We start from the raw sequence: 20,017 nt of genomic DNA, 5'->3' as shown, positions 1-20,017 counted from the left end.
CCCTAGTTGAATGCGGAGGTTATGCGACTGTCGACGGTCTCACTGGGGCTATGTGCGGCTGACACGATTTTTTAAAGATACTGACTAGTAAATAATGAACGTTGTCAACAGTTCCGACGCGATGCAGCCCTGGACGAATGGCTAGCAAGATTTCCCGCCACTTTTGGCGCCTGGCACCACTTTCCAGCTGCTGGGTGGCGTATTTAAGAAGCGTGACTCGAATTCCCTGGTCGCACAGTAGAAGCGCAGTTTATAGGGTACTGAATGCCCTGAACTGCGTTCCAGTAGTTGAGACTTTCTTGGCCCCGTAAGCGATTAGGTCTGCATGACTTGGTCCAGTGGTGTCGGCGTAGCTTAAATTTGCACTGTGCCGTCCAGGAGGAGGAGGAAAAACTTTAGCCTATGGATCGGTAGTTGGTCGTCATTCTCTTCGGGCGGTGTCCTTAGTCCACGAGTCCGCTGGCTGGCGCTATCCTGCGCGCCCGCTGGATCAGCCGTTGCTGGTCTTGTTGGCGCGGAAAAACGAGGACAAGCGAGACAAACAAAGACGAGCGCTCGTCTTTGTCTCGCTTGTCCTCGTTTTTCCGCGCCAACTTATTCAGTATGCATTTCAACCAACTAGCCCAACTTTCTGCTCTCCTAACTGATCTTGTTGGTCGCTGCTAGACAGAGCCCCGTATTGCGTCTTACGTGCAACAGTGTCCTGCGATGAGCTGTACACTGACGCAGTTGCAGTCAGGGCTCAGCTAATGGGCAGGCAGCCGTGTACCCTGTTCCTCTTCTTCGAAATCGTGTGGTACATCACATTACTCAGAAACGGCCACAGGGGCCGCGTGTCGATCATCCACCGTCCACAGAGGTAAAAGCTTCCGCCATGGTGCATTCGTATGCTTTATTTCTTCCAAAACGGGGAAGAAGGAAATGCGAAACAACGTTTTGCAAGTGCAAGGTCGGCAAGGTAGGCAGGCGCACTACTTGATGAACAGTTTCTGTGATGCTTGGATTTGTAATGTAATGTTTATTTCGAGAGAGATGGGTAATTTTTCTCTATTTACAGCCGCAGCGGTGTTCTGGCGCATTAATAATGTCCAGGTTGCTGCCTCAAAGTGAAAGGAAATGCAATATAAGGGCTGCTAGCATGAGCCTTACGGAAATGCACGCAGTGCTGGAATGGCAGAACATAACGCCGGCTCTCGTGAGGTGCTCTTCGGTCAAGTTGCTGATCAACTCCTGGCTGTCAACGCAGCGAAACTTCTGTGCGAAGACGTTCATGCACTGGGAGAAGTCACGGGCATGGCTGCGGATCAGGCAACAGCATATAAAAATAATTAGCATGTGTGTGGCCGCTACATAGCAAGGTGACAAGCGTGCCAGTAGACACGACGTTCTGCGTCCTTGAAAGATATTTTCAGCTGGCAGTCGCGTCACAGCATCCAAGAAAAGATTCTTCACAGGGCCGGTATTCTCGCTGCACCACAGCTATCACTTAATACTTGGTTAAGATTACAACTAGACGCCATGACTTTCCTAAGCAGTGTAAATTGAGATATAGTTGTTATTCACCAGACTACTATTCAGTGTCGAATATATTCAACGTAAAGCGTTAGGCATACATTTGAGGCAAACTTCCGACAGTCACTGGTCTGCTAACTTGAGCCAAACGTTTCAGCAAAAAAAAAAAAAGAAATGCGACGAGCGTGCTGAGTACCCTTTTCACATTTATTTCCGCTGATTCATCCACTGGCATTGCGTCAAATTAGCTCTTCCATTAACGTGCAATGAACGGTCATTTGCTGGTTAGTATCATCGAAAAAATGAGGAGTTAAATGCACTTACGAGCACACAGACTTGCGAAGTTGTGGCGTCAAGGCTTGAGCGCTGAAGTTACGTTCAGTCCCATTGCCCAGTGCTCTGAAGTCATCCTCAAACACTCTGACACAAGCATCGGAGCGTCTCTGAAGATTGTGCAGTAGACATTCTAAAGAGGAGACAGGTAAAAAAAAAGATAACCAATGTGTCTCGCACGTCTATTTAGCACAAATTCGACCTGTTAACGGTTAACTCTCGATCCGCGCCATAAACCAAACTGCTGTCGCTTTAATCGCGAATAAGGTAATTCGCTGATGGCGAACACTTACGCGACGTTTCGTCTTCCTCGGTGATATTGTCGCCACCATCGTGCCGCTGGTCAGACAGCAGCCTTTCCATGCCAAAGAGGTCGTTGCTGTCGCTCCATATGTCATCGGTGTACCAGGCGCTCCGCCTGCTGAGTTCTCCCATTAGCTTGTCCTGCTTGCGGTCCTTGCGTTGGACATGCTGCATGTGCCTTCTGACGAGTTCATCTCTGGCATCGTCTCCTCCGGCGCTCCACATTGCAGAACGATCTCCAGTGTCACCTTCGAGCTTCGTGTCCGCTTCGTAGTAGTCCTTGTTTTCCTCCAGGGCCCTGGCGTCGAAATCTCGCACGCCTCTGTCGTCGTGAGGGAGACGCTCGCTGGGGAATAGCATCATGTCCGCCTTGCTGTCGCTGTCTTCCCTGTGCTTGCTCACAATCTCGTCCAGATCGTCCTTGATGAGCTTCTTCTTCCTTTTGCGCTCTAGCTCGTACTGTGTGAGCTGGTGGTTGTTATTCTGAGGTTTCTGCTTCACGATGGCGCCGCCGGACGCCTCGTCTTTTTTCTCGAGCAGCAGCCCCGGAGACTCGTCTATGTGCCGCACATACGGGAACCCGAGTCTTGGCTCGGGCCTTCTCTTTTTGACCTCAAAAAACCGCTTCTGTCCTTTAGCGCCTCGTTGGAGAAACTCCTCAGAATGGCTGTTTTGATCGGCCTCGAAATCCGTTCCGCTGTCGAGGGCTTTCATGCGTCCATCAGGAGAATTGAGTGCTCTCCGCCGAGGGGGGTCTTCTTTCCGCAGGCGTGTTTCTGGCCGCGTGGTGTGCACGCCCGGGTCTCCTAGAAAGTCGGGAACGACCTTCTCTTTGGGAGACTTCAAACCTGGCTCGGGAAGGAAACTGTTTGGCCCGACGTGACTCGAGTCATTCGTGTGTCGCTGCGGTGTGTTCGGGAGAGGGCGAGTTTCATCTGGATAGGACTCCCTGTTGCTAGGCTTAGTTTCTTTGTACGCTGGCCTCTTGAACGAAAACTTGCGTTGGAAAGGTCGCGCATTTCCGGGGCTCTCTTCGGGTACGTAATAGTTTGGGTTTTTCGGAGGACCGACTTGATCGCGGGGGCTAAGGCGGTCCATTGCATTGAGGCGGGGGGAGATTTCCTCGTTCCCGGGAAGAAAAGGCTCGTCATTCATTCTTAATGAAGCTCTGTTGTGATCTCTTGATCCTCTGTCGTAGTCTTCTTGCATGATCCCAACGAGAGATCGAGGATCAATGCCCGCGAGTGCACGGAACTTCTTTGAAGCCAACCGGCGAGGGTAGTAAGGCAACGCCCCTCCTTGGCGGCGATCCTGAGGAAACTCTTCTTTCACGTTATCCATGGCATCAAGTCTAGGTCCGTTCGCGGCACCAGGCACGTTCTCAGGATACCTTCTGCTGGGAGAATAAATCATGCCGGCTGTGCCTTCGAGGTTTCGAGCAGTGTCCAATGGAGGCTTGCCATCACGGCGTCTGATGGGAACAGCTCTGCGGAGGCCCATTTGCTTGCCATTAGGACTCAGCGGTTCCTCGTTGAAAAGCGCAGGGCCATCGTCATCAGGAAATGAAGCCATGTCTCTTGAGGCGACCCCCTCGCCTGCCAGGTGCGGCAAGGGTGCCAGCGGGGATTTTACGTACTCTCGGGGATCATAGTCCGCGCTTCTGTAATCAAGCCCGCGACGCTGCATGCTGATCACCCGCCTATCAGGACGCACAGGTATGAGACGGCTGTCGTCTTGCTGCCCTTCGCCAGGCCTATCATCAGGGCCGTAAAGGGTGATGTACGGACGGTGCTCAATGCGACGTCCCACGTACTCAGTCTTGAATGGCTGGACACCCGAAGATCCATGGTACTCGTAGTACGGAACGCTCCCATTCAGTGAACTTTTAGCGTAGTTGTAGCTTCCAGGGAACGCAGCATCGCCAAGGGCATACCTGTGAGCAGATTCTTTTTCTGCTCTCTGCAGGTCGGACCTAGGACCGAGGCCCCCCCTGCCGTTGTAGCGTCCGTAATGGGCTCCTCTCTGCTTCCGCAGCAGGTCAGACATGCCTCTCGTGTCCTCGTACATCTCCAACTCTTCTTCCCGACTAAGTGGGGGGCCTCCCCTCCAACCTTCAACGTCACGCTCTCCTTGCCTTGCTGCGTGCGGCACATTTCGCAAAGGCCTATACACTGCAAAACTCGCCGGTGGGTTCCAGTAATGTTCAGGAAGTGGCCTTCTTCCGGGGTTTTCAATGGTGCCCTCGGTTTGCTGTTCTTTTTTAGCGTACATATCTTCTCTTGGGTCCTGCGCGTTACCCAGTTGGTCGATGAAGTATGCTCCAGGTCGTGCAAAATCCAAGTTCGCCCGTTTATTCGAAATATCATGAATTAACTCGGCAGACCCCGATTCGTGTTTATGCTGCGACCTGAGTCTACGTGCGCGTTCTACGCCTGCCCAGAACTCTTGGTTTCTTCTCGGATCGTAATTACCATCTTGCTTTTCTGCCGGCCGTGCAGATGAATTGGGAGCCGCTCCCCTGGGTGACTGCGCGGTTATCGGCGCATCCTGATTTTTCGCCTTCGGAGTTCCTTCGCGATCGGTGTAGTCGTAGGCTGGCTTTACATCGAGACTATCTGGCACCTTGTCTTCTTCCTCGACGTATTCGTCGTAGTCTGGGCCGTAGTAGTCCTCCATCACTTGACTCAATATTTGCTCCTGAATGTTGGCGGAGACGTTTCTTCCGCGTTTCAGCTCTTGCTTCAGAATGTTGACGGTGCCAAATATATCCCGAGTGCTGTTTTCTTTCTTCATTCTCCCGCGTCTCAGGGCTTCCAAGCGCGTCGGCATGATTCCTCTGCGATTCCTTAGACAAGCCTCGTAGTACTGCCTGTGCAAGATCTTTCCAAAGCTCCTCACATGTCCTTTCATGACCGGGTCATTTTTGCACCCCAGCTCGCTCGCAGAGTCCGGGACGCACGTCTCGTACTTCTTGAGAAGCGGACAGAGAACTTCAGCCTTTTGGTGCACCAGTTCCATTTCCTCCAGTATCCTGCTAAAGCTGAGGCCGCAGTGGAATATCCGCTTCAAGGCTGGAAGCCGCCGACAAGTCTGCGCGGTTGGAGCCAGCATTGGGGCGGACTGGTTCGACCACACCATTTTCTCGCACCTTTCTGCGTAGTCAATGGTAAAAGGCTGCAGCAAGGGAGCGACGTGAGCGTGCAGTTCGGACATGGCGCACTGCGTTCGGCCCTTCACCTCGGCAATGCAGGTGTTCATTTCGTCCAACCGCCGGCACACCTCTGGGGACATCGCCAGCGGGGAGAACTTGACCTCCCGCACGGCCGTCTGAAAACTCAGGCCGCACAGGAATACCTTGCGCACCGCGGTGCCCGTCAAGCAGTCAGCTTGAGCGCCTCCTCGCGGGGGTGGGACGTCGAAGTCGGCGCACTCCTTTGCGTGCTCTTTTTTCCACGTGTCCAGCAAAGCACTCATGATGCTCGTCGCCTCGTCGGCGAGAAGACACCCCGACTGCTCTTTGGCGTTGATGAAGCACTTCTCAAAGTTTTCAGAAATCCTGTGGGCGAAGTGAATTGGGCAGAATTATGGCTGCAGCGATACCTGCTATACTGAGTATTGCGTGGCTCGGAGAAAATGGAATTATAGAATACGGCGATAATTTTAGTTTAACACTGTGCGTTCGGGTCCGGTATTTGCCAGAGCCGGTGAGAATTAATCGAAACTCCGCAACGTATGCAGTGATGCGGGACCAAAAAAGACGACTTCGCAACAGCTGCACTGGCAGCACCAGCTCTCAGTGTCGGCGGCATAATAACAAAAGCAGACGACCGAGAGCACGGCCGGACCAGAACGGCGGCGGCGCTGTGCCGCTATAGTCCGGCCGTGCCGCGAGTCGCAAAACGAAGAGCGCTCCACAATATTCCGGAGGCCAGAGGTGGAGTTGCTGTTACAGCTGTTGTAAGGCTGTTGCGAAATCGACTTTTTTGGCCCGGCATCACCGCATATGATGCGGACTTTCGATCAATCGTCCGAGTCAGTCAAGTACCCGACCAAGACGCAGCAACTGTAACCTCTGCGCAAAATTTGAGCGCGAATGATCGAGTGGTTTAGCCGGGAGAATTTTCTTCACTTTATACTTGTGCTATGTCCTCCTCTCGATTCCCTTTTTATTAAATAATCTGCATCTCATCTCCTCGTCTACATTCAAAACTATCAGAGACCAGCACGCGATTGCCTCAAAGGCAGGAGAAACATGCGTAATGCAAAACTTTCTTCACATGATATCATCTCACCTGCATCTCTCTTTATCACCTTTCTTGAGCCCTTCAAGACGCGCCTGGACTTCCATGCCACAGGAGAAGTAGTTGTTGAACAATGTAGTCCGTTTGCATAACTCTTTGTACACAGAAGTTTCAACGTCTAAAATGAAAAGAAAAAAATTAACCGCGCATAACGCACTCATCCGTTCCCCTGCGAGCGCTTAGCTTACTTCGGGCGCCGTTGCAGCTCGTATTGACTGAAGTCATGACTTTGTGAAGGTAATTCAGGTGGTAGCTCAAGGAGAGGTTTCGCATGTTGCAGTGTGTAACCCGCTCGGCAGCAGCGACGCATTCTTTGTAGGAAATTACTTGACTGCGGAAACAAGATTGAGCACTCACTGTACACAAGATTGAACCAGTAACCACGCGCATTATACAGCTCACAAATCAGCCCACAAACAATAAAGCTAAAAGGAACCTCTTCGTCGCTCCGCGTAAATTTGAAAAATATTCAGATGCGGATTTGAGGCAAGCGACGGTAGAGAGCGCATCATCAAAAGCCGATACCAATTGCTTGTGTGCGCCTTACAAAAAGGCATGCTTCAATCCCGCGTTAAATATTCAGATGGAGTGTCGCTGCATATAAAAGTGCCCTTTTCCTGTTATAATTATCATCTATAAATTACGCTGCATCCTTATCTTACATGCAGTCACGTTGAACACTCGCATACTGGTTGCGTTTGAACAAGGCAAAGCGTGTTAACTGTCTGTGCGAATGCTGGTTATCGCAGAGAAATTCCTATCGTCGTAGTCAGCTGTAACTTTTTCTGACTACTTCCAATCAACGTTTCAGATGACAAACACCAGCAAAATGACTACAGTAACGCTATATCGCCATCCAGCGCGAATTTCTGTCGTTTTCTGTCTCGCTTGTCTGTTTAACGTCTTGCGGCCAATGTCAGTAACAAATGTGTACTTTATTGTCCGAGGCATACGTACGTGCAGATATCCCGATCTACGCGATCCCCTGCCGTCTCGTATCTGTTCACTCCGCAGCGAAGAAACTTCCTCAAGAAAGGCAGCAGCTGGCAGTCGAGGTCAGGTATTTCTGCGAATAAAGTAAGTCACCTTTCATTGGCCTTCGAAATACGGACACGAGCATGCAATTTCGACAGTTGGACAGTATGTCCCTCACGTGTCTGCTGGCTACATTTTCCGACGAACTTGCGGTTCACGATATTAGCCAGGTACTTGAGATGCGAGTGCACTTCCGTTCCGATGCCACATTCCGAATAGAGGTGAATGTTGTCGATGCAGTTTCTGAACTTGGCGCTTCGCCTGTAAAAACGTCGAATATCGCACCCTGGTAAAGGAGAGCGTTCATAGTAATTCTAATGGATTTTTACAAAGTAAGCACATTTGGGGCCCTCTGGCAATAGCGACTGCGTGTGCTCGCGAGTGACGACTACTTTGTGGCCAATGAATCATCTCAAGCTGTAGCGGAATGAAGCCTAAGGGGGCACTCACTCACGCAGCTATCACTAATTCTGCCCAGGGGTAATTGCTTCGACCTTGGCGCCTATAGTATTGTACGTCCTTGTCACTGAAAGCGCGCAGAAAAGCATTGTTCAACTAGGTTTGTTTGGGAGAGTAAAACAAGCGGCATCTGCCACGAAACGCTACACGCAATCAAGGTTACGCCGTGGTGCAACAAAAATCATTCTTACAACAAAAATAAATGCACACGCTAGTTGCATGCAATACTAATCATTCCTACGCGAGGCGAGTGGGAAGGATGTTTGCATTATTCTATACCGGTGCAAGGCTTGCATAAACAGAATTCCATCTACATGCCGTTGGCGGGCAGCGTGCGTTTCAGCAAAGCGGCCAGCTCAAGTACGCCGGCGGCAGTCTGCGGCTTCAGTTCGCGTCACCAGCTGCGCGTACCTGCACTCGATGGAAGGCAGGTGGTTGTACTTGTCCAGCGTCCCGCTAACAGCAGGCGCATCGAAGATGACGCCGAAATGCACACCGAGAGTTGTCGCGCTCACTTCTTGGCTCTGATTGAGCACTGGGGCCGGTTGAGGCTGGCCAATGTAGAAGGAACTGGAGCACTCAAGGAACCGTACGACGGCCACCCGGATGTCGCACACCGTGCTCATGTCAGTCAGCACTGCGGAAAAGTAGCCGCGCATCATCCCTGGCCCTCTGCACGCGCTACAGGGAGAAGATTCTCCATGCAAAGGTAGCATGCGCCTCTAGGAGCGGGAGTCGGAAGCGTCAGCACGTCGGCAGAAAGCGGGTTTTCGCCGCTTCGGCACGCGTGTCATTTCAACGTGCAATGTTGCTGCGTCAGGCTCTCGCCCCTTCAGAACTGCATCAAACCACCTTCGTGCTGCTTCCCGCTAGTCACTGGCAGATTTGAAAAGTGTATTCCCTGTCTGCGAAGCTTGACATACGAATACAACTGTATGTTGTCTGCTGTTTCTAGTACTGTTAGTCACAGCATTCAAATGTTTCTTCAAATATTTGCCTAAATGTTCGCCACTTTCCTAACATGCATTATACTATGGGCCATTTCAACCCCTATAGTTACAGGTAGCAACCCACGCCAAAATTATGAATAGAAAAAGCCGCAGGCTACCATTCGCACGCAGTCCAGGCATACGAGGCCGAGGGACTTTTGGTGTATTCTAGTACAATGCAGGCTTCTCAGCTGGTTGAGCACACGCGTCGCTTGCTTCATTGCGTTTTTGTAGATAATGGTGCGTTCACCCTTAGGCTGGTTCACATGCAAGCAACTGAGCGACTGAGTGGCGCGTCGCACCGTAAATTTTAAACTTGTTGGAACCTCGCCGCTCATCGCAGCGACGACTCGAAACAGGTTTTTCCTCCGCGGCGGCAGGATTCGCTAGCATCTTTGCCTGCATGTGAAAACAGGTTTTAGGCGTTCGGCTCCAGAATGGAAGCGAAATCCGCCGTTATGGTTCCCTTTCCGAAGGTAAAGTCGGCATGAAGCGCGATCAGCCCCGGAGCGATTTCTGCTACCCACTTCGATATCGGGTGATTGGGTAACTTACTAGAACTGGTTTCCCCGCTTGAACTGCAGCTCTCCTTGTACATCTCGTTGACCAGTGAGGAAATATGTTGAAGGTGAAAGTTGAACTCCGAGCTTCTCACGCAGCGCGTCAAGCGCATAGAGTCTTGCACACACTTCTCGAACCCTTGTGCTTTTCTGAAATGGAGAGGTCAACTTGAAGCTTTCATCGACCGGTGTTCTCGTGCAGCTTTTAAATATACATGGTAAGATGCGCTTACGGCCATAAGACAGAAGCATCCGTTAAATTAAAGTACTAACCGGATTATGAAGATTTTATAGCAGTGCATCCGCAAGCGCTCTAAGCTATTTCGGAAAGCAATAAACTCATCATTGCCCACTTTTGAAGACGCAGCCCAAAATCCGACATTTTAGCAAAGCTTGGAGCTCTGACAATAAAATGTAGACACAATAACTCGCTGAGAGCTTATTCAGCAGCATACGACACAGGACAAGACTTCGCTGCGCGTTTTTTAGCCGCAGCATAGTTGTCGGCGTTAATATAAACGTAGTAAACATCATTGAGAATAATAAACATAATAATATTAAGAAACCTTCTCGACAATGCTTACTTTAGAGACAGGCGATCTGCGCTTTCATAACATATGAAGTTTGTGTTATCGCATTTGATGCTTTGGGTCTGTCACCTGCAAAAAGAGCTTCGCAAACTATGTGAGTGGGTGGTCTTGACCGTAAGAAACCGTAAAAGCTTGAGGAAAGCTGGTGTGACCGTACAGGGCACGGCCACTTGTCTTATAACGGCATGCACATGTGGTGTACTGTAGGGGCTGTGAGATGAAGCTGGCCTTCAACAAGATCTGGTCCGAGGCATGCAGATGACTAACATGATATAGCACACCTTCTGGGGCCGCTTGTCTTAGGCGATAGGTACCTGACTGAATTCACTTTAGGAGCGGATGCGGGTGATTCCCATACTCGCAGTAGCTCTCTCGTCCTATAGTTGTACGCGCTGGCTATACTCACTGGCACGTGGCGTTTTGGTTCGGGTGTTCCAAGAGGCTCTTCTCACGAACTGCATGGCCAACCACAGCTCCGCAGGCGCTGAACCGCTTAAGGGCGTGAAACCGTTGGCACTTGGCTTTGGCGCCGGCTTTTGCCTTAGCAAAGGCTGCAAACATGAAATGGCTGTCAGAAAAGCAGACACGACGCTGTGCACGATCATCCTTACCCAAGCCGTCGGTTGGGGCCCACAGGAGAGCAATGAAGACGATGAGGCAATGTAAGCGCGCCATTATGTCCTTCCACTCAGAGCCTCGGATCAATGGAAGCAGATGCAGCCCTGCTGGAGTGAAGTATGGCGCGACGGCTGAGCCACTGAGATCTGCCGGCGCTGATGACCTGTTCTAGTAATGTACTTACTTCTTGCAAACCCTCGCACCGGACCCGGGGAAGAAGAACCGCATGTCTCAATTTAGACCATTCCCTGTCACCTCGCGCTGAGGCAGGACACCTGAAGTCAGCAACGCCCGTCACTGTCGGACGGCCGCCGGGCATGGAGCGCTCAAAAAGCGGCAAGCGCCCTAGATTCACCGCCCGGCGTTACAACACGATGCGATAAAGCCCGTTGTTTCACTCACCATTGTGCAGAAGAAAATTTAGAGCTTATTTAGCATCGCACACTACCTGGAATGCTGCCAACGGTCATTGGTGTCGGCGCGAGATTCTGCACGGACTGGGCCCTTTCGCTTTTCTTTTTCTTTCATTGCCTCGCGGCAACGAGTAAACCCAAATTGAAAAGATAGCTCGTTAACCGAGCGTGAGCGCCGTTAGCGATGCAATAAGCGGAGCTGTAGCTGTGTGAAACTGATTTTCCAGCAGCTGCTAACGGCGCTAAAGGCAACTGTTAACACTCGAGAGGCGTGTACCTTTCGCCGTGTTTTGAGGAGGTGAAGAAGAAGTTAATCTGGTTTACTGCCTACGTTAAGTGTTTTGAAGGTTGAAAAGTAGGCAGTATGACGGTGAAAACGTTTCAGTTCCTATTAAAATGTTTTCATCGTGATACTGCCTACTTTTAAATCTTGTTGGTGCGGGCTCAGCGTGAAACGTGACTACATTTATTTTGTTGCACTGAAGAACTCCAACCATATACTGTGCTTCGTGGACACTGCAACCTTCATTCATCCTTTGTAACCTTAGACCGAAGGCATATTGTAGAACAGAATGCACTAAAGAGGACATCTGCACCCCCCCCTCCCCCCCCTAAAAAAAGGCTAGAAAAAGTTGACGTGTACGGCCGACTTCTTGGGAAGAGGGAAGACATGGATCTTTGGTTCAGTTTCTGAAATGGCATAGTTTTTGATACCTGTCATTTGACGGTTGCTTTGGCTTTCATCTGATGAACCAAAGGTCGCAGGCTCGATCCCGACCTCGAATGCTGCTTTTCGGTGCAGGACAAATACAAAAATGCCTTTGCACTGTGTGATGCCAGCGCACATTAAGGAATCCCGTGCGGTCTAAATTAACCCAGAGCCCTGAACTGCGGCGTCCCTCAATGCCCATGCGTCGCTTCGGGATGTTTAAGCCCACAATATCCAGTTTTTGACATCAAGGGCAACGGCTACCGCAAGATCGTTGTTACTTCGGGAACCGCAATTACAAACTAAAACAGCAAAGATGAAAACGCTGGAAATATTTTATTCAGCTGCGATATGTGGCAGAAACACCATAGATATTGTTAACTCGACAGCCTGCGTTGCCATTGGTGTGACATCTGGTTCGTGCGCCGATCTTGCAAAAAGAATGACTTCGAACGGAGAATGACGGATGAGGTATAAACTGACGCCGTGTTCATTTTTGAAATAAAAACAATTATTTTGAAATAATATCCATTCACTGTACTCCATTGCCGTGTAACCTTAGCACTGCATCCCAAAAAAGAAGTTTGTGCTTGCGGTCTGAAATCGTACTGGAGGTCGCTACGAGCTTCTGTTGGAGGTAGATTCTGATAAATCAACCCCAACCCTGTGAACCTACCAGCGAAAAAGCTTTTCAGGTCTCGCAGTAAGGAGAAAAAATCAAGAAGGTAAAGTCAAAGAACAGTCGAGTGCCATTGTCACGGGTTCGGTGATCACGCGAGGTCATCACCGAGTCATGACAATAAGGGGGTGGCCGTTCGATGCCCGGCGTATCCGGTAAGCAAACGCAGTGAATGAGACAGAGGCGTGTTGGGAGGTAACAACACAAAACAACGTTTATAGCATCGATACGAGGAATACGACAGCTTTTACAGGAAAGGAATGGACAGTAGTACAAGACAGTTACCACGGACTGCGGGAAAACACACATCGCGTTAAATACACTGATTTAAGTTGTACATTGCAATAAGAAATTGTCTACAGAGATCACGACGAAGAAGCGAGTCCAATTAGCGACAGATAGTAGATGAGTCCAAAGAGGTGGACTCCCCGTTCCACTGCTGTACCACGGGTTCTAATTAGCGACAGTCGAAAGGAAAGTTCAGAAGGGGAGCGAACATGCAGTTGACCGGGGAGGGCGGCGGCAGTCCATCCACAAACACTCAGGCTGGGCGGCCCCCGAAGGCGACGGTCCTTCCGAGACAGCTGGCGGCTTCAAGGATGCGGTGCGGCGGCTCGGGATCCCGGGAGCACGTGGCGGCGGCTTTCCCTCCGCGGAGCGCACTGAAGCTCGTGCCCATTCGGCCCCCTTTTTAAGGCTTAGGTCGCTAGCAGACGCAGCACTCGGTGTCAAAAAAAAAACACCAAAAATGCACCAAGTAGTTCACACACAGAAAAGGAGTCACGTAGGCACCCACACTTTAACTCTGTATGGCCGTCATCTTGAAGTTTCATTCATTCATTCATTCATTCATTCATTCATTCATTCATTCATTCATTCATTCAATCATTCATTCATTCATTCATTCATTCAGAATTTATTTCAGACAACGAAGAGGTTGTCCAGGGTGACGTGGCAAAAGGCATACATTGCCTGACGAGGCCACGCCACCCGGATGACAGGCGGCACCACTGGCTACACAAAATCAAGAAGAGCATTACATAATAGAACACACTTTCAGTATTTTTACATAATATATTACGACATCTTTACAAAACACTGGCTTTACAAAACACACACAGCATACATTAACCAGAATACGACCATAGCAATATTTACAAAACATACACTAGTGGTAGGTATACGTTAAGTTTTTATCTTTAAGGTTCATTTATGAGCATTGCTTTAATTAACATTTTGTATTTACGTATAGAGGGGGTAGTGCGTGCAGTATCCAGAATAATAGGGTATTGGTTAATTAAGTCAGGAATTTGCCATCCTAACCTCTGAAAACCATAATTTGTGCGTACACGAGGTGTTTCCATACATTGTTTTCGAAGTTCGTATGTGCTAAGTTTAGTGTGATAGGTGGTTTCGAAGGTTATTTTGTCTAGTTTGTACTGGCGTAATATTTCGAGACATAGTTTGTATGTGTGCAGTTTACTTATTTCTAATATTTCATAAGACCTAAACAAAGGCCGGCAGCTGCGCAATAACTGTATTTTACCAACAGCTCGTAATGCCCGCTTTTGAATTGCAAGGAGGGAATCTCGATTTGTCTGCGTCGTCGTTAACCACACAAGGGAGCAGTAGCTTAAACGGGAATGTATTAATGAATAGTATATTTGCCGCTTTACGGACGCCGGGAGATAATATCTCAGTTTGTTTAAAATGCCAACCGCCCGACAAAGATCACTGCGAAGCTGATCAACATGCGAGTTCCAAGAGAGATTTTCTTGAAACAGAAAACCTAGAAAACGAATTTGTGAGCACTGTTGCAGCTGAGTGTTTTCAAAGTTTAAGTTTAGGTTGTCAGGAGCTTTTACACCTTTTGCCCTGAAGAGAATGTATTTGGTCTTACTAGCATTTAATTGCATCCTGTTTAGTTTTAACCATGTACTCAAACCAGTCAACCAATAGTTAGCCTTTCTTTCGAGCGCGTAGGGGTCAATACCTGAGAAGAAGACATTTGTGTCATCAGCGTACAACACTAGGTTTTCGCTGCCTAGTATATTCACAACATCATTCAGGTATAAAATAAAGAGTACAGGTCCGAGAATAGATCCCTGAGGCACACCATATTTTATTGTTTTTACATGTGAGGCTGCAGCATTTATGACAGTAAATTGCTCTCTTGACGTTAAATAGTTCTCAATTAAGGTCAACGACACGCCGCGGAATCCGTAAAATGGAAGCTTTCTTATTAGAACATCGTGCTGAACGCAGTCGAATGCCTTTCTGAAGTCGAGGAAAATTCCCAGGGTGTGTGCCTTTTCTTCAATGTTGTTTAGAATTTTTTCCTTTATCCCAAGGAGTGCGGTTTCGGCTGATCTATCTTTCCTAAAGCCAAATTGCTCATCGGCTATAATATTTTGCGCGGTGAGAAATCGGACGAATCTTTTGTTTATAACCTGTTCGGCTACCTTTGCAAATACTGGTAGTACTGATATGGGCCCATAATTTGTTAGTTCGTTTGCGGGGCCACCCTTGTGCACAACAGTCACTTTGGCCGGTTTCATTTTCTGCGGAAAAACGCCCGTAGATAAAATAATGTTGCAAATGTGAGAGAGTGGGCAACTGATTATTTCACCTACAGCCTTTAGAGGTTTCGGTTTAATTTCGTCTGCTCCTGGAGCACAGCTATTTTTTAGTGCCAGAATAATATCCAGCACTTCACGTTCGTCGGTGGGTGCTAAAAACAATGTGTTTGCGGCGTTTGATACAATGAACTGCTCACACGGTAAATTAGCTGATTTCTCATCGCATGATCCGACTGCAATGAAATGGTCATTAAATAAATTTGCGACTTCACTGTCAGTCAGAGCATCGTTTTGATACGGAACCTTTTTGTGCTGGATGTTTTTCGAGAGTACCTCCCTCACGGTTTGCCACATTAGCCGTGAGTTACCCGTAATGTCTGCAAACTTAGCTATGTAGTATTCAAATCTTGATTTTCTAATATCTGTATTTAATTTGTTTCGAACTTTTTTAAACAGTGTAAAGTCATTTTCATGCTTGGTACTCAGGAATTTTTCAAAGAGCCTGTTTTTTTGTTTGATTCTCATATGCAGTTCATGAGTGATCCAAGGCTTCCTTATCTTTTTTCGTTTTACCCATGGCTCGAGGGGAAAACACTTCTCGTATGCAGCCATAAAGCAGGAAAGAAAAGCCTCGTACGCTTTGTTTGCATCTGTTTCCTTTAAAATGGTGTCCCACCTTCGATTTGAGAGAAGATATTTGAAATTGCTGATATTTTTTTCAGAGTAATGGCGGATAAAAACTGGTTGCTTATTTGAATTAGGCCTTTTGTGAGGTAAAATGCAGTAGATTGGCAAATGGTCACTTAAATCGCACATCAATACACCCGATTTGACGACGTCAGGGGGAAAAACAGTAGGAAAAACATTTACCAACACACAAAAGCAGCTCAAGACTTCGGCAGTAGTAGGGGTGACTTTGAGCTGGGAAAAAATAAGAGATAGACAGAACAAGCAGCACGTACGCCCCCGCAGGTGCAGTGCGAAGGGGTTGCACCACTATGAGAAGCTACAACTGAAACAGCGTGCACGTACCCGTGCTCTTCCATAGACACATAGAGGCTACATCGACATACTATGCTTAAAGAAACGCGGACACATCAGTTTTATATAAACACAAGTGAATTAAAAGATGCCACCACTACAGTGACAACCGTTTAAAGTAGCTTACACAAGGCAGCGTGGAAACCTCGAGCTCAGGTGCCTTTTGAAGCATGGTTTAAGCAAGAAAAGCATGGCGGCAAGGCAGATAATGGCTCTTGCTCTCCAAGGGCCTGCCTAGATTGATGGTTATTATTGGAGCGACCTCTCAGCATGGAATTTCTGAGGTAACCTTTCTTCAGTAGTTTCCCCCTAAAAGAAGTTACAGATTGGTTTCATGCTTTTGCTAATTTAGGTAGTGTAAACGTGACAACAAAAGACGCCCTCACAACAAAAAGCTGCATGGTGGCTATGTGATAGAGCCACAGTATTCTTACCTCTTTTTTTCTTTTTTTTTCGGAAAGAGATTTCTGGGCTACGTGATCAACCACGCAACATAATAAAATATAAGTATTTTTTTCCTTGAATAAGAATTATTTTCCACGCTGCAGTACAAAAACCGGTCCTGCGATATTATTCAAATGTGCTAGCTGGCATAGAGTGGCTAGGCATTCGGACATGTTAAAGGGATCCAAAACTGCACTATTTTTCCTTTTGCCGCCGCGGTGGCTGAGTGGTTATGGCGCTCGGCTGCCGGCCCGAAAGACGCGGGTTCGATCCCGCCCGCGGCTGTCGAACTTCGATGGAAGCGAAATTCTAGAGGCCCGTGTGCTGTGCGATGTCAGTGCACGTAAAAGAACCCCAGGTGGTCGAAATTTCCGGAGCCCTTCACTACGGCGTCCCTCATTGCCTGAGTCACTTTGGGACGTTAAACCCCCATAAACCCATAAACCCATTTTTCCTTTTTAATTTTTTTTTCTATTGCAAGTGAGGCTTTCTGTTTTGTCTCTGTTCTGCTATCAGGGTGGGAATTTCGCGGGTAAGCATTTGAGTAGGTTCGCTGCAGCTCGACCAGAACTGCCAGTTATGCACTCCCGGTGTTTGAATTGATGAACGCATTTAACGGCTAAGTTTCACCTTTCTTTGACCGCACATTTTTGTCCGTCCGTCCACACCACGAGAAAGTCATCTCTAACTGGGCCGCTATCTCTGCCGTGTGCAGACAGAAGACAGTTGAAAGAAATAGACGCAAAAAAAAACAGGAAGGAACACTTATGCTCCATCTTAAGGGTAGCGTTAATGGGTTATTACCCATATATGCGGAATTGGTCATTCTCAACTTTCATAGATCACTGGAAGTCGTCGTATAGTTGGCAAGGTACATGTCTAGAACGACCGAACTGTGTGTTCCGCAGCTCCGAAAGCCGGTGCAACCAGGAAGGCAAAAAATTAAATCCTATGAGTTTAATTGAACATGCTTGCATCCAGACCATTTTTAACCAAATGATATCACTAGATATAGCGCGTTCAGCCCGAAACACGCCCAGAACGTATTCTAGACAAGCGTTTTTTCCTCTGTACCACTTCTGGCACAGTGGTGCAGCGGTTAAGCGATTCGCCACTGCCCTGTGATGCAGGTGCTGCCACCTATGAAGCTTGTGAGACCCATGGCAGCTCTTCCCGAGCAAGCTATCGCGACCAGTGATTAATTTAATTGCCACCTGCCACATTGGTCAGCCTGCTCACAACCTGGTGGGAAGGTTGTGATGGCGCCACAAGGTCACGTGATCTAGTCGGCCCACCTAGGTTGACGGAGCGACCGGTTGCTCTGGTCGCTCCGGATGCGAGGCTTCAAACGGTCACCGACGCCGCACAAATTTTTCCGACATGGGGGTGCGAACGTACTGGCGTTAAAAAAAGCACAAAAAAATAGGCGCGTAGCAGCAACCACGTCCGCCCTAGCGATTCCTGCAACAATAGATACCCCCAATGCCCTCCTGTTATCTGGCATGCAGGTCGTAGAAGTTTATGCTGAAGGGCAACAGCATAACAACATTGCTGCATAATAACAAGAGCGTTGCTAAAATCTGGAGCTAATTTCGCATGCAGCGAAGTATAAGGAATAAAGCTAGGACTTCTAAAAAGCAAACACTATGCGAAATATATATTTTACCCGCTTATGAATGCGGAATATCTACACGAGATTACCAAAGAAATACACTTTTAAAAAGTTGCAGCTTTTTGTGGCCTTGGAGCGCGCACAGCCTTTTTATTTACATTGTCTGTTGCTACACGTTCGTAACCTCTCTCGCACATGCTCGTGTCTGCGCTCACACGTGCTTATAGCGTCCGCGTTTATCTGTTTGAGTGTTATATTTTTTATGTGTCTGCTTGGCTCGTCGTGTGCATAAAGTAAATGAAACTAAAAACAAACGCTTGCGCCTAGACGATACATCGAAGCAGACATGTCGTACATGCTACGTCATCGCTGGATGCTTACAAGTGATGTGACGAAAACAAGCGCATAAAGTTTTCTGTAGTGACAACCTTTCTTGGGTTGTTTTCTGTGTATGCATGACATCAAAACATTGAACTGCGTACATGCAATATTGCAGAAAGGTAATCTCGGCGTGAAACGGATTCACCCGCTAATTTTTTAAAAATCTTTTTCTTTGCCGCCACGTTCATCATGGTCATTTATTATGATCTATTACAAGTTCGAATGGAACGGATTCATGGTGGAGTTTTGTTTTCAGCCGCCTGAAGTACACAATCCAAAATGAAATATTCGGTTGATTTGCTCCTGCAAAAGTTTCTAGAATTCGAAAGAATATAAATATAATCAGGCGTTCACGGGCTAACAAACCCACCACACATAACCCTGAGCTTGTAGGCGGCGCACTTACATATTAGCTAGTTAGGAAACACTCAATGAAAATGACCACCGTAAACAATTTGATGAGTTCGATCTGGTGTAACAGAGTTCAGAACGGGGTTTTCACCCGCAGTTTTTTTTCCTGATTAAAGTTATTATTCCTTATGACGGGAAAAATATTACGAAAAAGAAAAGAAAGACTGACTCCCGTCCGCCTGAAATTTCCCATACGCTTCTTAGCCTGGATGATTCCACGCTCGTTCTGACTAGAAAGCAATGCCTCCGGCTTCACACACACGCACTACAGTCGGATACAACTCAAGAACGCAACGGTCTTTGCCCCGTCAAAGCACCCCCTTCCAGCCAATGACGTCGGCCGATTCTCATGAACCTGCTGGCGTGATAAGGCATGGAACAGGGTGACAATACAGGGAGGAGACTACCCCCTTTCATCTGTCATTCCCTGCATTGTCACACTAGCAGGCTCATGAGAATCGGTCGATGCCATTGGCCGGATGGGGGTCCTTTGACGGTGAAAAGCCGCTTTTTTCTTGAGTCGTCTCCCACTATAATCTTCTGTACGCGTTCGCTTCCCTCAGCGATCTTACCTGTGCCGTTTAGAATAAGGGGTTCCAAGGCTTGGGGGGCCCCAAGGAAATAGCTGGCGCCAACTATACGGACGCGTGCACCGTGGACGTTTAGAATAGTGGTTTTCACTACGCAGCGGCGCTAGTCTTGGGTTCGTTGACTGCAGCACCATTGCGGCCAAGAAGAGAAATGCAAAAAAAGTAAAGAAATGAAGATGTATTTCATGTACCTGGCTACTTTTATGCAGCTTCGCATAAAATAACCGAAACAAACGCTGCAAACAAGGAATGCTTTTGACATTTTTTTATTATTGTTTTCCACGTGGGGCGCCATCTCGCGTGGAACACGCAATGGTAACTCACGCAAATGTAATCTTTTTCAGTTTTGTTTACGTCCGCGCGAATAAAAATTGCATAAATAAGAAAACAGTGTGTTACCAGAATGCCAACTCTGTGACCCCTTTTTGCACCAAAATCGTTAACTTGTTTGACGGGAG

At 48.1% G+C, this 20,017-nt stretch overlaps 1 protein-coding gene and 1 non-coding gene across 4 annotated transcripts; one reads left to right on the top strand and one right to left on the bottom strand.

Annotated features, from left to right (window-relative positions):
* Positions 1 to 980: 980 nt before the first annotated feature.
* Positions 981 to 11,390, bottom strand: LOC144113749 (uncharacterized). Of its 3 annotated transcripts, none has more exons than XM_077647053.1 (13): positions 11,103 to 11,390; positions 10,885 to 10,975; positions 10,694 to 10,807; positions 10,489 to 10,633; positions 9,488 to 9,642; positions 8,355 to 8,580; positions 7,603 to 7,745; positions 7,407 to 7,515; positions 6,638 to 6,780; positions 6,441 to 6,567; positions 2,139 to 5,704; positions 1,837 to 1,978; positions 981 to 1,297 (listed from the first exon to the last, which is right to left on the bottom strand). In XM_077647053.1, the coding sequence occupies exons 3-13, from the start codon at positions 10,755 to 10,757 to the stop codon at positions 1,102 to 1,104; spliced, it is 5,016 nt and encodes a 1,671-aa protein (XP_077503179.1). In that variant the 5' UTR covers positions 10,758 to 10,807; positions 10,885 to 10,975; positions 11,103 to 11,390; the 3' UTR covers positions 981 to 1,101. The 3 variants fall into 3 exon arrangements, with proteins under 3 accessions (XP_077503179.1, XP_077503178.1, XP_077503180.1); XM_077647052.1 differs by having other exon boundaries at positions 10,694 to 10,804; positions 11,103 to 11,389; XM_077647054.1 differs by having other exon boundaries at positions 10,694 to 10,804; positions 11,149 to 11,205.
* Positions 11,391 to 16,777: 5,387 nt separating this feature from the next.
* Positions 16,778 to 16,849, top strand: TRNAG-GCC (transfer RNA glycine (anticodon GCC)). Its single transcript has one exon. It is a non-coding gene; the product is annotated as a tRNA-Gly (tRNA).
* Positions 16,850 to 20,017: the final 3,168 nt, after the last annotated feature.

This window comes from Amblyomma americanum, chromosome 1, assembly GCF_052857255.1.
Source record: "Amblyomma americanum isolate KBUSLIRL-KWMA chromosome 1, ASM5285725v1, whole genome shotgun sequence".
NCBI classification, from domain to species: Eukaryota; Metazoa; Arthropoda; class Arachnida; order Ixodida; family Ixodidae; genus Amblyomma; species Amblyomma americanum.
This window is presented reverse-complemented; position numbering and strand designations above follow the sequence as displayed.

Coding starts and splice junctions, on each gene's coding strand:
- LOC144113749 (XM_077647053.1), bottom strand. CDS start 10,757: ATGGCGCGCTTACATTGCCTCATCGTCTTCATTGCTCTCCTGTGGGCC. Junction 7,746..8,354: donor CTGCCTTCCATCGAGTGCAG/GTACGCGCAGCT, acceptor ACGTTTTTACAG/GCGAAGCGCCAAGTTCAGAA. Junction 6,781..7,406: donor GTAGATCGGGATATCTGCAC/GTACGTATGCCT, acceptor TTGTTTCCGCAG/TCAAGTAATTTCCTACAAAG.